Source organism: Cynara cardunculus, unplaced genomic scaffold (genome assembly GCF_001531365.2).
Source record: "Cynara cardunculus var. scolymus isolate 2C unplaced genomic scaffold, CcrdV1 Un_Scaffold_739, whole genome shotgun sequence".
NCBI lineage: Eukaryota > Viridiplantae > Streptophyta > Magnoliopsida > Asterales > Asteraceae > Cynara > Cynara cardunculus.
In genome coordinates, this window is record NW_020200612.1 from 73069 (window position 1) to 88413 (window position 15345).

A 15345-nucleotide genomic window follows, 5' to 3' on the forward strand; every position below is an offset into this window, starting at 1 on the left:
AATTTTTAAGAGTTTTTATTAATATTTTTATAATATAACTAGAAGGTACTTGCACAATACAGCAAGTTATATATTCATTTTAATGTTTCGTTTTATTTTTTGTTTTTGTTGATATAATACGGTTTATATAGTTTTGAGAAAGATGATGTTTTTACTTTTGAATAAAAATAAATTTAAAGACATCATAATTTTTAAAAAAGTATATCGATATAATTTATTTAATTCATTTTTTATTATAATTTAATATAGGTCAAATAGTGAAGTAATTTATTTTTGGCTTAACAATAAATTTTTATTGAAGATAATGATTCTGATGACCAAACATACCTAAATGTTTATGAACTGCATCATAAAATTGTACTTTCGTGGGATGCAATAGGTTGTTGTACCCGCCATAAAGATTTCTATTTTGCTTGTGGAAGTTTCAGTCGGAGATGAGCTAAATTTTGCTCCCAGCAATGGATTCTTTAAGGTTAAGGGGACCTCCACGTCCTCCCCTCCCTTCTCACCAACCAGACACCGAAGCCATCAAACGTAATCACCTCGAAAATGGCGTCTCTTCAACCCCTAAAATGGTTCACACCCTCCGCAAGAAACAGGTTCAAAGATCGAACCGCCGCCGCTCTCCACCCGACCAATCCCCAGAAGAAGTACAAGAAGAAGAAGTTCATTTTCAGACCCTAAAGGCTGAATTCAAAACCTTTAACAGGGCTATCGTTAAAGCCACCAAAAGTAAACAAGATATGGACATAGACCACAGTGTCATTTCGTCGTCGTTGGTGGGGAAGCCGTGGGAGAGGTTGGAAAGAGCTGAATTGATGGAGTATGCGAGTGCTAATAACGAGTTTGTTGGTGGGGAAAATTTGAAGTATGAGCACTTGGATGAATTAAGCGAGTTTATTGAGAAGGAGCGTGATAAATTCAAATGGATTTTGGAGGATGACGTGGAATTGGAATATGGATTGCTTGAGAAGAAGAGTGATAGTTGGGTACCTCCCAAGAGGAAAGTTAGCGACGGTGAAGCAATTCGGTTTCTTGTTGATAGGTACATCTCTCTGAGTTACTTTTGGTATCTAATTGCAATCAGATAATAATCGTACATAATACAGTAAAATTGGGGTCATTTTGTGTGTTCATAACAATATGAAATTAATTTTTTGTGGTTTTGAAATGATAAGCAGTTCTATCTGGTTCTGTATCTTTTGGCCATGGGCTTAAGCTATATGCCTATACGTGTATCCAATTTTGTATCTTTTAGACCTAGAGTGTACGAACCCACATCTTTTACTAGGCGAGATATCCAAATCCTATCAAAACTTAGGCTTGCGTTAGCGGATTCTCTTTTTGCTTGATCATGTGGGTTATGGAGATCATGGTTCTGGAATTATATTTGGTTGTTTACAAGTATTTGGTAATGGTCTCTGAGATTTTATTTGGTTCCCCAAAAGTCTTTGGTAGTGGGCTTACGGTCATGGAGCTTGAGTTGGACAGTACACCGGTCTATGGAAATTCTGTGAGCTAGCAGGAAAGTTACTATTAGATTTTCTTCTAGTAATAGGGACAGTCTTTGTTAAGAAAAAACTGAATTTTATTGATGGGGGTATCTGATAAAACCTTGTTCAAAAACATTTATATATAATTTCCAGCTATTATGTGCGAGTGTGTGATTATCAATTCTAACATTGGCTACCAATAACTTTCAATCGTGGTTTTAGTTGATTTTGGGCCAGTTTTGTGCCGTGATCTTGGGGCATTATATGGTGACATGCTAGAATCTTGTGTATGCGTTTTCCAACTCTATGCAAGTAGATTTCATGAAGGCAGGTGTGTTTTGTGGATATTATTTGTGTCACTTTGTGTCAATGTACGTGTGCGCCCATTTTGTAACTGTACACAATATGGTTTCCTAGAGGTAGGAATGCTTTAAGAGTGTCTGTGTTTTATTTCTATCTATATGTTCTAAGCATGATGAAGTTGTGTATGTTTATAGGCTTAGCGGAACAGAGCCAAGTATGAAGAACTGGAAGTTTTCTAGGATGATGAAGCAGTCGGGGTTGCAGTTCACAGAAGATCAATTGTTGAAAATTGTGGGTGGACTTGGCGATAAAGGTCAATGGAGGCATGCTTTATCTGTTGTGAAGTGGGTGTACAGCTCTAAGGAGCATAGGCACTTTAAGAGCAGGTGCAGTTTTCTTGCTTTTTAGTAATTTTTTTGTTATTTTTCCTCTTGAGCAATAGATCTTCTATATATGAATTGAAACATCATAGTTTGTGAAGCATTAAACGTTTGTCAATGAAATATTTTCTGTTTTTTTTATTAACCTGGATATCCAACCCGCTATGCGAGCCGACTATCCCAGGGTGACCACCTGCTTTGCAGATAGCCCGCAGTCACCGCATTTGAACCTCCGTGGCCACAAGGGGATTTTTATTTCTCCTTGGATTTGAACCTAGGACCTCTTGGTACTTTTGACCTTTGGAGCCAAGCTCAAACCAATCAGGCACCACCCTTGTGGTTAATATTTTCTGGTTTTAGCAATGGAATTTGGTGTTCATGGTTCAGGTCATATACATAATTATGGAGTTTTTTGTTTATGTCGCATCTCTGATGTTGATAACTCATATCTTTATGTCTTAACCTAAAATAATTCCATAATCTTTATCTATTTCTGTTTTTTTTTTTAATTATAGGTTTGTGTACACAAAACTCTTGGCAGTTTTGGGAAAAGCAAGAAGAAGCCATGAAGCCCTTCAAATTTTCAATTTGATGCGTGTAATGATAAAAACACACTTAATTGATTATCTTCCAAAGTTGTATTTTGATCTTACAGGATGAAATCTCACTTCAAATTTATGTAGGCTGATCACCACATATATCCTGATATGGCTGCATACCACTGCATTGCTATTGCACTCGGCCAGTCTGGTCTTCTAAAGGAACTGGTGAACGTAATTGATTGCATGAAGCAGGAACCTTCAAATACTATCAAGAAAATGCGACGCAAAAACTGGGATCCTGTTGTCCTGCCAGACTTGGTCGTATATAATGCTGTAAGAGAGATTTTAGGAGAGGCTCGTTATTTATTATAGCGATAAGGTTAGTTTATAAATTTTTTGGCAGGTGCTGAATGCTTGTACATTGTCTGGTGAGTGGAAGGGAGTATCGTGGGTGTTTGAGGAGTTGAGAAGAAGTGGTCTGAAACCCAATGGAGCAACTTACGGACTTGCAATGGAGGTACTGACTGAACTTTGAATCTTTGTTCATTTAATGTTTCTTAAATGAGTTTTAATTTGCTTAGAACTGAGAAGTATGCATCGTTACAAATTAGAGAAACGAAACCACTATATGCCTTTTAGAGTTAAAATCCATATTATAGCATTAGGTTGTGATTTTTAGATACAGGATGTCAAGCCAGAATGACTATCTTTTCTTTTACTCTCGAATAAGTAAAGTTGTAACTACATTATTCATGTTTTGGTGTGGACATGGATATGTGCATTGTTGATGTCAATATTCTTCATCACTCTGTTGAGCTTCTAATAATGTTTGAGTACTTGCAATCAGTAGGTTTCGTCCCTGTTGATCCAACTCAAGCATGGAAGTGAGAATAAAACACCTGAGAGTTTTAGGTCAGGCAGAAGAATTGAGTTTATTTTGTCTTTTCACCTCATATTTATATGTTGGAAGATGGATCGGTACCTATTCTCATGAGTGGCTTAGGTTTTGGTCTACGAGAGATTGCCCATCGAGTGGCTATTAAGAGTGTGACAGGTTATCTTTTGGGCTGAGTGCTAAAAGAACACCGGATCAAGGGTGCCTTAGACACATGAACCAACTCAAAGAGCATGGGAGGGTTCCCCTACAGCAATGCACTAATGACGTTGTTGTTGGCCTCCATGGTGCAAATGCTCCTTTTATACAAATACATCTATTCTATCTTATAGAACATTTAGGCAAAACTCTTAAAATTCTAGAATACAACGTTTATGAAGTATTAAGTACAAATCACTAATGCATTAAGAGTTACGATTTGTTGATAATTTTGACGCTCAATTGCCTTGCCAATTTCAATTACGTTACTGTTGTAATTCATTCATCATCTAAAGACACCTTTTCAACAATAAAAAATGATCATCTTTCTCTTTTAGTGATTGTTTCTTTAGAAATATGTGCTTCAACTACAATTTCAACACCATACTTTCGAGAAAGATCTTTTCGTTGTCCCCTTTTTGGTTCGGTTTTTATTCATCTCAACTTAGATTAAGGAACCAAAAAAATGAGAACGTATAAAAATAATCATAAAACTAAAAGCACGCAAATAATTCTTTTACTAAATGCATCATATATTTTATATATGAAATGAAAATAATTTAATTTTAGGTGAACAGATGAGAAACCGTCAGATGAGGTGGCTGCCTTTGAGAGAGAATACTTGAGGGGCTTGCTGCTGTGAGAGGCATGAGTAGGAAGGAAAGAATGCATGGGGGAGGGAGGAGTGCTGCCTTGAGAGAGAGAGGGAGAGGGAGAGATAAGAACAGCACTATGAAATTTTGATTTTTGAACCGGTAAAAGATAATTTGGAGTTTTAGCGTTTTTAGATAATTTAATCAATTTATTGATAAAATAGCAGCCGATAAAAGAGGCGTACGCCTGAAACACCTCTGTTCGCCATCTCTGTTACTCGAGGCATATGTCACATGCAAGGCTTGAGAGGCGTCCCCTCATGCTCGTCCATTTTTAAAACCATGTGTGTGTGTGTATATATATATATGTCGAACCTTACAGTAAATCATTATTGAAAGGTGATGATGGCATCTGGAAAGTATGAACTTGTGCATGAATACTTTGAGAAGATGAAGAAAAGTGGGAATGCTCCCAAAGCCCTTACTTATAAAGGTAGCAATGCTTCCCTTTAGATGTGACTTCCATGTATCATGTATGTTGATGAAGGCTACTTAAGCACATTTTTTGCAATTCGTTAGTGCTGGTCAAGGCCTTCTCGAAAGAAGGTAAAGTCAATGAAGCAGTGGAAGCAGTCAGGGATATGGAACAGAAGGGTGTTGTTGGAGAAGCATCTGTATACTGTGAGCTAGCATTCTGCCTTTGCTTCAATGGGATGTGGCAAGAAGCTATTTTAGAGGTACGTTTTTCTTTTCAAGTGTCTTAGAATTTGAGTGGTTCTTTGTGTTCTTGTGTGTGCGTGTGCATGTTACTGTGATACAGATTTTTTTGGCACCTGTAAAACATCTCATTGAAAATGCAGATTAGGAAGATGAAAAGACTTCATCTAACTAGACCTTTGGTGGTTACCTTCACCGGCCTGATAGTGTCTTCATTGGACGGAGGGCATATTGGTAACTGTATACGAATCTTTAATGTCAGTAAAGAGCATTGTGCTCCGGACATTGGGATTATAAATGCGATGTTAAAAGTTTACGGGCGTAATGATATGTTTTTTGAAGCCAAGGAGTTATTTGAGGATACAAAGAGATGTAATGGTCATAACATAAGCCTGGGTCGTGATGGTCCTTTTGTTAGCCCGGATGCATACACTTATGGTGAAATGCTGAGAGTATCTGCTAGCGCTCATCAATGGGAGTATTTTGACTATGTGTACAAGGAAATGATTTTTTCGGGGTATCAGCTTGATCAAAAGAAGCATGCATTTTTGCTTGTTGAAGCTTCCCGGGCTGGAAAGGTATGTGCTTTGTTTTCATATTTCTCTTAAATCATATATTGTTCTTGTTCTAAGAAATGATGGAACATTTTTATCCAATTTTTTGAATTTGTTGATTTCAGACCCATTTACTGGAGCATGCGTTTGACGTAATGCTGGAAGGAGGTGAAATACCCCCATCATCATTCTTCGTTGAAATAATATGCCGAGCGATGATCCAAGATGATTTTGATCGAGCTATAACCATTCTTAACAGCATGGCTCATGCCCCATTCCTGGTTCGAGAAAAGGAATGGAGGGGTCTGTTTGAGGAATACAAAGGTAAAATCACTCGGTCTCATTTGCGAAAACTTCTTGACAAGATTGGTTCTCATGATATAGCAATGGAAGCTTCAGCCTATAAGTTATCACGACTATTGCAATCACTTTGTGGATCAAAGTCAAATAACGCAAATGAGAGTGTGGATGATTTACAAGAATCAGCATCATCATCTTGTGATGTTAAATTACACAGCATAATGGAACATTATGCGGATGAGTTGGAATCTGTTGATGAAAGGCCAAAGTCAAGGGATTACGATGATTATGATTCAGAGAATGATTTGTTGGGTGGTGAATTAGGGCAAGTGGATGAATCAAAGAGACACAAGTTACCATCAGCGGATGGGATACTGGAAAATTGGAAGGAAAGCATGATGAAAGATGGCATTTTTTTGCCTTTTCAGACTGGCATCAAGTGATTCCAGATCAGTTTTTAGGCTTAATTTATATGCATGATAATAAATAAATCATCAACTGAAGATCGAATTTTGATAATGAGTGCTTTATTTTAAAGCAAATTTTGGTATATAAAGTGGCCAACATGGTACTGACTAGGGTCTGTTTATATAGTTGAAGTTCACTTCAAATCTGACATGAGGCTACTTAATGTCAATCGTACAAGGACAAGATGGGACAAAAAAATGTTTTTTCCCCCATCAAAATAGGTGGAACAAGATGAGATAAAAATGTGACAAAATATATAACTTTAATGTAGTATTTGTTTTAATGGTTATCATCGTCCATTGTTGTTGCTGCCACCACGATTGGCCACCGATGGCTACCACCGACCACCATTTGTCACCTTCACTTCTTCCACTACGACCATCTCCATAACCACCGTCGTCCACTGGCCACTAACTTTAATGTAGTATTTGTTTCTTCTTCACGTCCTCTGCAATTATCGTCGTCTACTGGCCTATCACCTTCTCTACCTCCACCATCATTGTCGACGCAACATCCTCCACCTTGCCTGATGAATTCGTAAGGATCTTTTGAACCGAATAAAACACTTTTTTTTTTGTATGAACCATATTTTTGGAACTACTATCAATTATATTAAATTATTCATTCAAATTTGATATTATATAGATATGTATATATATGTATAAGAAAATGTTTATAAATTAAATTATCCAAATATTTACTTGATTTGTTTCATTTATGATTATTATAACATTATCAAATAACTTTTACAATAACATATCTAATTATGTCCTATCTAGTTCTGATCATACCAAACACTTATCATGTCTATGTATCAAACGTTAGTTAAAAAAATACAAAAAGATTTGGAAATGAAGAACTCGGTGTTGGTTGTTCATCAAATTTTTCATCGTCTTTACATATGTATGTATGTATGTATGTATGTATGTATGTATGTATGTATGTATGTATGTATGTATGTATGTATGTGTATGGTGATGTTATTTATCAATTTTTGCTTGACTCGTGAAGGTGTCTATGAATATAACAAGTTATAGAAAATGGCAAGTATGAAATAAGCAAAGGGACAGAAAGAATGCAATATGTTAAAAAGGATATCTTCATTTGTTGGCCGACTCGTCTTACTCAACATGCTCCATGCTGACAATAACTAAAAGATATGTCCTATAAAAAATTATAGATGGAATAAAAAATACATTACTAGTTAAAATAAAAATAAAAATAAAAATATTAATATTTTTTTCACTTGGATCGAAATTAATTGTTACACAGCTTTCGTTCCCTCGTCTCGTGTATTCGGTGTTTCTTTAATATCATTATCTTGTGTTTAAAAAAATAAAAAAAATCCCAAGAACAAAACTATAAATGAAAAACAGTCATTTGACCCAAAACCCCTTTTAACTAAAATTGTTTCAGGGTTTTGAGTTCTAGAAACAGAAAGCAAATCGAAGATGCCGTTGGTGAGGGTTGAGGTTAGGAATGAATACGGATTGGGAATGCCAGAGCTGTACAACGAAACCAAAGGGGAAGATCCAAAAGCTCTTCTTGAAGGCGTTTCTGTTGCTGGCCTAGTCGGAATCCTGCGTCAATTAGGCGATCTCTCCCAGTAACTTTCTCCTTTTCCTAATTTCTGTTCCTAACTTGATTTAACAATGACATGTTCTGTACCACACCTCAATGCAATGATATCCCCGTACAAAATTTAATTTTAGTCTTATGATGTAAAGTTTCACTACAGAATTTGAACCAAAAAAAGAAAACTTGTTTGTTTCATGTGTATGCATGCATGCATTTCTGGATCATATATCAAATGATGTAGCAGTTGATTTCTAGATTTCCTGACCCATTGCAGGATATAGTCCGTCACTGATATTTTGAAAATAAATTAAGTTTGGTGCCACCAACAAACTGTTTGGAGATCAAGAAAGAAAAGTAAGTGAGCTGCTAAATCCTACTTATTGTGAGAGCATACTTTGTGGACTCCGTTAATTGGATTTAACTAGGCATGTTTTTATGGAGCATTATCACTTGGTTTAAGGAAACACCGCATCCACAAAAGTGTCCACTGCAGATGACAAAAATATCTTGAGGTATTTCTGAGGTACTCGGGATTATTGGATTAAATAATAGATGTACATAATAAGACAATCTTAGTCTAACAGGATATATGCATAGGCTGTTGATGTGGAAACTCAAAGTGTGTGTTTGGGTATGCTGTCTTTCTTCAACATTACTGTCTTTGCACTATTTCTCCCATGTCAATTTGGGTATCTGCCACTCATAGCAATCTCTTCTTGGTACAAGTTTCATATTCTAAACGGTGCTTCGATGATTTACATTGAAAATTACCACATAACCTCAAATGGTGTTTCTCATCTTTTTCTTAGCCAGTGATACCCAGCATTTTCTCGTGTATCTCAGCTTCCATGTCAGTCATTCACATTTCTGCTAACCTTACCTTCTGTACTCACAGATTTTTGTTAGCCGAACATTGCGCCCATAAATCTAAAAAGTTCTCTCCACCCTCCTATTGTGCTTAACATTTTTGCTTCATGGAACTTGTCTGCTCAAGACTAAAGAAGCCTTTTGTTATCCTCTGTTTAACATCCTCATCAATATCTCCTTCTGAAAGTGTGAGGGTCGAGGGGTGAGGAGGAGGTGTAGTCCGAGGAGGGCATGAGATGAGCAGCTGAGGTTAGACATAGCGGATTTAGGTGTTACCGAGGACATGGCCTCTGATATGAGTTCTTGGAGTCGCAGGACTAGGGTAGTAGACAAGGAGTGGAGATCTGTATCAACTTAGTCGGGAGGAAGGAATCCAGAGAGGTAAGAGGATGAGGGTAGGGTTAGTGAGCTCGCAGATAGACCTCCTGAGCCCTAGTGTAGGTTTCCGTACCTTCGTTATGTTTTCTTGCACCTGCTCATTTTGTATGTTTTATTTGTTTGTATGTTTCAATGTTGTTGCTTACTCCGAACATATTTTTCAAATTTTAATACTACCTTTCTTGTTTCAAGTTCTTCATTGTCGGGTCTTTTAACTTGCACGCTTTGCACAAGCCTGGGGCCTTCATTGAAACAGCCACTCATTTGGTTTATGAATATCTTCTTATTTTGTAAACCTTCTCCCAAATGACAAAATACATCCTTCTTACCTGCTTGTCTCACTATTTTTAACTTCATCTTTCGTTTTTGAATTGGAGTGGTTAAAATGGTAGCAGCTTTGGCAGGATTAGCATCAACCTAAATATTTCTAGAAGGTGACAATTAAAGCTGACATAAATTAACTACTTAAGTAGTGTATTGTGCCATGTAGATAAAATGAGGACATTCGCCCATTGCAAAGTTGGTGGAAACATGGCATATTCGTCCTTAATGATATCTAAATCTCCCTTCTTTCTCCTCTTACCATCATTGGAACTCAAGTTCCCTTAACATGATGATAACATAGATTAGGCACTTCATGTTAGATATGGCATTGTATAGGTAAGCTGATCATTCTTTTCCAAATTGCAAACAGGGCATGTACTAAAGTTCCTGTCATATTTTTGATATTTTATGCTTAACTTGTGGGTTATCTGATTTGTGATCATGCTCGTCATTGCTTAAAAGCCTTACCTGTTTTTTAAAATGCTAAGTTTAGTCTTGTAGGCCTTATTTTGGAGAATAAAGGTTAAGTATAAATCTAGCAATGAGCCACCGCCTTTAGTGATACAAGAATACTCAAGAAAAAATGGGAATAACAAATTAATTATTAATTGCCATACAAGGGAAATTTGAGAGGTATAGATTGAAGAATGTGATCTACACCAAACAGAGACATATGGCAAAGCTTAAGAAAAATATTCCTCTCGGTTTTATCTATCTATATGTATCTCTTTTGGTCTTTAAAAAAAAGAAAAGAAAATTCTTGATTTATTTCTGAGTCATCATTCTCTGCGTAAGCGTTCATCATGCTTGTTTTGTATTGTCTTTTGCTTTCTTGTTATCTTCTATGTTCCCTTCAGGAATTTTTTTCATTTCTGTATTCTTAGTATTAAATGTTTTTCATTTGAAATATGTAGCTTCAGAAGCCTGACATAGAATCTTTTGTATTTCACAGGTTTGCAGCAGAGGTTTTTCAAGGAATACAAGAACAAGTGTTGATCACATCTTCAAGAAGCGAAAAATTGGGGGAACGTTTATACAATGTGGAAGCTGCTCTCCCTCTACTAGAAAAGGCTATATTGGCGCAAAGGAGCCATTTACATTTCACCTACACGTCTGGTAACATTAATGTGCATGTGTTTCTTAGTTCCAGCAACAGATGATGATAAACCAAAGCCTAGTTCTCTAATAATCATTTTATTAAATTTTTAATAATTATTCAGTTCAGTTTTAATAATTATTTTATTCATTAAATAACAATTTAGTATTGTAATGTTAGCTAATAAAATAATATTTTGATGTTAAGTTATGGTAAAGAATATGCAATTGGGATCAAATAAGTTATACTTGATAAAAATATATTCTAAAAAGTTGATACGTCACCTAAAAGAAATTGGTGATTCCATTGATGTAGAAGGTAATTGCAGAGTCATTGCTAAAGCTGACGTGACACTTTAAGAAATTATGGATGGCCTAATATCCTCATCAAACTCTGTGTATTTGTCGGGTCATTTAGAGGCTTTCCATTCATGACCAATGATTTTCTGGTCCTGGTCATGAGTGGGTCTACTAGTTCATACTCATAAGATCCAGTCTAATAGGAGGTTCTCCTATAGCAAAGCAAGATTCTCTGATGATGTCTTAATGCCTCTACCTCTACAAGGTTTCTGATCAAATGTGGAACTCTTTCCCAATGGAAGTCTTCAGATCTGCCAATAGTCATCTTCCATGTATTTGCCAATGTAGATAGAACACCTAATAATTGTCACCCGTTAGCAAACCCAGCTTTAGGAGATCTTCATATTGGATAGGGGTCGTTGAAGACAGATTACCTTGGAGGATTGCTAGTTCATGTATACCATTGTTCTCAAGAAAGCTGTTAGGAAATATTTTCGTATCTACCTTATGAAAAGGTTGATAATGAACAAGAGTACCACAAATACACACATAAGCGATTGTCATTATCTTCTCGTAATCAGTACCATATGTGAACAATCTTTAGCTACAAGTCAGGTGGAGAGAACCATCATGATGCAATTTGACTCTAATATCCTTATCCAGTAATTTTCTTAATTATTAACTGTTTCTGTAAAGGCCAAATTGCGTCATAATGGAACCAACCTTGCCTTCCTTTCTATTTTGCAGAACCAACTTTGAAAATCTCCATTTTGGGGAATCAACTCTCAGAACTTCTTATGGGAACCGACTTCCGAAACTTCTCCTTTTGTGAACCAAAATGGAACCGACTCTGCCTTCCTTCTTATTTTGGGAGACATGAATTTGGTCACCGGGTCCCTTATGAGAAGTTTGAAAGTTGCTTCCCCAAAATGGAGGTGTTAGATGTCGGTTCCCCAAATTAGGAATGAAGGTGAAGTTAGTTTCATTTTAATCAATTTTCTATTCTGTAAATTGGCTTTAGACATAGGTTTTTTTGTTCATGCATGTCCTTTACAGATAGATAGATCTTATATGACAGGATCACAGTGGCATACTCGACTACCAACTGAACAAAATCACTTCATCTATAGTGATTTGCCACTGTGTATAATGGACTCCTATGAAGGCTGTCACAATCCTCCACGTTTGCAGAAGCTTGACAAGTATGGCCATCTTTTCGTATTTAATTATAATCATGTAGTAGGTATCTAAAGCTTCATTCTTCATTTTAAGATTTGATACCAATGTCCGAGGATCTTGCTCCAAGAGATACTCAGATCCAACTTATTTCAGAAGAGCTTCAGCTGGGCCTCGTGGAACACACCTTCAAAGTGGACAAGGAGAAAAGAAGGCTCAAAGAAGCAAGGTATTTACTATACTTTGCATACCACAATCCTTCTGATATACCAATTAACTACTGATATCATTCCAATATGTTACCATCCAAGTTCGATTGGCCAGGTATTATCTATCCATGTATTCTGGAAATTTAAAAGCAATCTGTCTGTTTCTGCATCTGAAACTGAAACCAATAGGAACTTCCAATTTCTGAGCATAAACATTAACTAAACCCATCAAACTGATAAGATTTACAAATTGGGAAATTGCAACAAGATAGAGCCGACTTTGCTTTCGTTTCTATTTTGGGCAACCACTTTTAAAATATCCATTTTGAAGAACCAACTTCCAAAACTTTTCATGTTGGGGAACCATCTTTCAAAACTTCTCATTGTAGGGAACCAAAATGGAATCAACGTTGCTTTCGCTGTTTTTAGGGAACATGATTTTGGTCACCGGGTTCCTTAAACGAGAAGTTCGGAAAGTCTGTTCCCCAAAATTGAAGCTTTGAAAGTTGACTCCCCAATATTGGAACGAAGGCAAAGTTGGTTCGTTTTAGTGCAATTTTTTTTACAAAACAAAAATCATTTTCACAAAAATTGGTAAACATGCCCATCTGAGAAATAAGAGTAAACTATTAATGTTTCATAATCAAATATTGGAATAACAAGATTTCATACTATGTACATGATTAAGTACATATAAGTGTATTCCATTTTGTTCTTTGATGTTAATTTATATGCATAACAAATTTGTAGTATACATACATATTATACATATAGACAGATGCATTACATTTATTTTCCTTGCACATACTAATTTATGTGTAATCACTGAAAAGTATAATGGTCGAACATTTAGTTGAATGACTAAAAGAATAATTTATCCCATGATCCATATTTGGTTAATGTCAAATTAACCAAACCAGGCTAGCCCCTTGGGGCTAGGTGCTTCACATATTTGCCAAATAGTTCACTTTCTTAGTCTATGTGTCAAGTTGTCATAAGTTTTAAGTTTTAATGGGACCAAGGGATCAGTAGTTTTCTTACATGTAAATCTTTATACGAATACAAGCACTAAAAGTGAAATAGTTGTTATTATTCATGTTTGAACTTTGAAATGTCTTACTAAATCTTCGTGATGAGCAGAAAAAGAGATCTTTAGCGAGGCATAGAGACATGACACATGATGCTCCCACATTCATGCATGATGGCGGGTAAGCTACCAATACCATATTGATTATATGCAATGAAAGTGGCTTGTGAGAAGAGTACCACTTGGCTACTTGTTAATAAAGCATCAATAGTTATATGACGCTTCTTTCTGCAGAATGGACTTACCCTCTCGAAACTATACTGGGAAAACTTCCCAGTCTCTAGATGTTCCTACAATACATGTTGCATCAAAGTCTGGAACTGAACCTAAGGAGCCTAAAATGGAAGATCATTTAACTTGTTTTGATTCAAGAAATGGGTCAGGCTTCATAGAGTGTATTTTCCATCCAAGATACTCAACACAGTCTGAAGAAAATGAAACCAAGGAAATGTCTTCTGATTTGAAAGAGCAACAAAATGCTTATCTTGATTTAGCTCCATTCCATGAAAAGAATGAAGTTTCAGATGAAACTGTTGAAAATAGTAGTAATTCACAAGAGGGTAGTGCACCAAGATGGTCTTTCGTCACTTGGGATGAAAAGTTGGAAATTGTCGAGTCGACACAGATATTTTGTACAGAAAACAAACTAGATGCCAAGGAGAGCGAAGAATCGAGCACCAGAATTGATCTTATTGACTTCGATTTTCATGATGATCACCTCGCACTATCTGTCACTCCTAATGAGATTGAGGGTGATATGCATTATTACATGGGTGCACTTAACATCATTGCATCAGGATCTGAAACTGATGTGTGTTGCCAGACAAAGAGAGAAGTGAAGCAATATTCCGGTTTAAACAACGAGGATGTAGACGAGAAACTTAAAGAAAGTAATTTAGATGACAGGTCAATGAATTTCGAATTTCATGTTCCAGAATCTACTTACACAAGAGCTATGTCTTGTAAACAAATATCCCATGAATCCCATATAAAAGCTCAAAGGATCTCTAACTCAAAGTCAGATTTATTGGAAAATAGTGATGAGGTTGCTGGCACATCTTTGATTTCTCTTACTTGCACGGACAATGAATTATTGTGTAGCTCTAGCCGCCTTGATTCATCAAGCGAACAGATGCTAACCAAGAAACCCTCTGGTCCACATACCAATCCAATAATATTTTGGACAAATGGTGGCCTGTTGGGACTTGCACCTTCCAAACCTCCAGATTTCGGTGCTGTTGAGGATGATAAACAGGTTGCAAGAGCAGATAATAGTTTAGATCATTTTTGTAATGCTTCCAGTATAACAAGAAGTGATGGGCCAATTGGTAAATCATTCGGAGAACAGTTTGGAGATGGTTGTTCTCCCCCAGTTGAACATATGAGGAGGATATCGTTGGAGGCCATGGCCATGGATGGTTGTAAACTGAAACTGATGATGTGTAATTGGCATGGAAGTAGTAGTGTAGACATGTTTGAGTTGGCACATGATGAGTCAGAGACAGATTCAGACAACACATTCTATAGATATCCAGAATATGCATCATCAGACGACTATCATTCGGAATTAAATTCTGAACAGTGGGATTCTCCTACTGGATGGAATTAGCTTCCATCATCACTCCCTCTGTCCGTACACCTGAATGTACTTGGATAGCTTTCTCTATGAATTGAATGCCATGCAAATATATCATCCAATTTAATTATGATGACATTTTGAAATTGTTAGGAAGAATATTAAAACCTATAGATTTGAAAGTTGTAATGATATTGTGGTTTGATTGCTTTAAGTAATTAGATTTTAGAACTTTAGATGCATGTAATCTAATCTTTAGTGCATCTTCAATGTATTCCCTACATTTATATTTTAGTTAATGTAGGGATCCCC

The 15345-nt window shown here is 36.3% G+C and overlaps 2 protein-coding genes across 5 annotated transcripts; both read left to right on the forward strand.

Annotated features, from left to right (window-relative positions):
* Positions 1-444: 444 nt before the first annotated feature.
* On the forward strand, positions 445-7938 carry LOC112501953 (pentatricopeptide repeat-containing protein At5g67570, chloroplastic). Of its 4 annotated transcripts, none has more exons than XM_025105752.1 (10): positions 445-1045; positions 1991-2182; positions 2692-2773; positions 2860-3051; positions 3122-3235; positions 4804-4897; positions 4984-5141; positions 5265-5699; positions 5801-5999; positions 7860-7938. In XM_025105752.1, the coding sequence occupies exons 1-10, from the start codon at positions 459-461 to the stop codon at positions 7865-7867; spliced, it is 2061 nt and encodes a 686-aa protein (XP_024961520.1). In that variant the 5' UTR covers positions 445-458; the 3' UTR covers positions 7868-7938. The 4 variants fall into 4 exon arrangements, with proteins under 4 accessions (XP_024961520.1, XP_024961519.1, XP_024961518.1 ...); XM_025105751.1 differs by lacking the exon at positions 7860-7938 and having other exon boundaries at positions 5265-5355; positions 5464-5699; positions 5801-6526; XM_025105750.1 differs by lacking the exon at positions 7860-7938 and having other exon boundaries at positions 2860-3036; positions 5801-6526.
* Positions 7939-8315: 377 nt separating this feature from the next.
* On the forward strand, positions 8316-15264 carry LOC112501955 (protein SCAR3-like). The gene is made up of 6 exons (XM_025105753.1): positions 8316-8375; positions 10543-10706; positions 12064-12187; positions 12258-12390; positions 13511-13578; positions 13692-15264. Exons 3-6 carry the CDS (start codon positions 12135-12137, stop codon positions 15064-15066), a joined length of 1629 nt encoding a protein of 542 aa, XP_024961521.1. The 5' UTR covers positions 8316-8375; positions 10543-10706; positions 12064-12134; the 3' UTR covers positions 15067-15264.
* Positions 15265-15345: the final 81 nt, after the last annotated feature.